The sequence below is a fragment of the Sinocyclocheilus anshuiensis genome, unplaced genomic scaffold (genome assembly GCF_001515605.1).
Source record: "Sinocyclocheilus anshuiensis isolate Anshui unplaced genomic scaffold, SAMN03320099.WGS_v1.1 scaffold330, whole genome shotgun sequence".
Lineage (NCBI taxonomy): Eukaryota > Metazoa > Chordata > Actinopteri > Cypriniformes > Cyprinidae > Sinocyclocheilus > Sinocyclocheilus anshuiensis.
The window spans coordinates 2,607,596-2,608,390 of record NW_015547689.1 but is presented as its reverse complement, the minus strand read 5'-3'; the positions used below and the strand labels follow the sequence as shown (position 1 = coordinate 2,608,390).

Sequence of the window (795 nt, the reverse complement as noted above, 5' to 3'; positions counted from 1 at the left end):
GACTGTGCAGAGATTGTGAACAGACATTACATAAAGTAATGTAATGAAGAAAAAATTAATGATATTTGTGTTTGAGAATATATATATATATATATATATATATATATATAATTATTTTAACGAAAATAATAATTGTGTACACCTAAGTGTATTTCAGATATGAAATATATATTTATTGTCATTTTAGTCATATCTCAGTGGTTTGAAACTGTTTCCCTCTGTGCAGAAAAAGTCATAGCTTGAAAATAAGTGCATAAATGTATATGTAAGACATGTAAATGTATCCCCAGGTTCGAAATGTGAATGTAAGGATCCTGAGGACTGCGCAGATGACTCCACCCACCTGTGTCTCTCTCTAATAGGCGGAGCTCCTGAGATGGTTTCAGAGTGTGAGGCGGGAGCTTGGAGATGTCAAGGGAAAAACATCACAGTACTCAGCATTGGAGATTGTCAGGCATAAACCACTTTCAATTGCTTGCTGCAACTGTATGATTTTTTTAAACTGTAATATGTAGTAATATGTAATATATAAAAATATTGTAAATAAGTGCACATTCATTAATAAAATGGTTCTTAAATTGTCGGCAATGTGATTGACAAGCAGATGAAAGTCACATTTACACTTTTCAGTGTAATTGACATAAAAATGGCTTATTTTTATTTGTCTCTGCATATGCTGGGATGGAAGAAGGTATTTTAATGTTGCAAAAATATACACTTAAAGGGGTCATATGATGCGATTTCAAGTTTTCCTTTCTCTTTGGAGTGTTACAAGCTGTTCGTGAATAGATAAAA

At 32.3% G+C, this 795-nt stretch overlaps 1 protein-coding gene across 1 annotated transcript in view; it reads left to right on the top strand.

The window, feature by feature from the left end:
- LOC107703570 (complement component C7-like) overlaps positions 1 to 588 on the top strand; it is an 11,185-nt gene extending 10,597 nt beyond the window's left edge. The window contains 1 exon segment of the mRNA XM_016506247.1: positions 291 to 588. Within this exon segment, the coding sequence (XP_016361733.1) occupies positions 291 to 460 (170 nt within the window). The 3' untranslated portion in view covers positions 461 to 588.
- Positions 589 to 795: the final 207 nt, after the last annotated feature.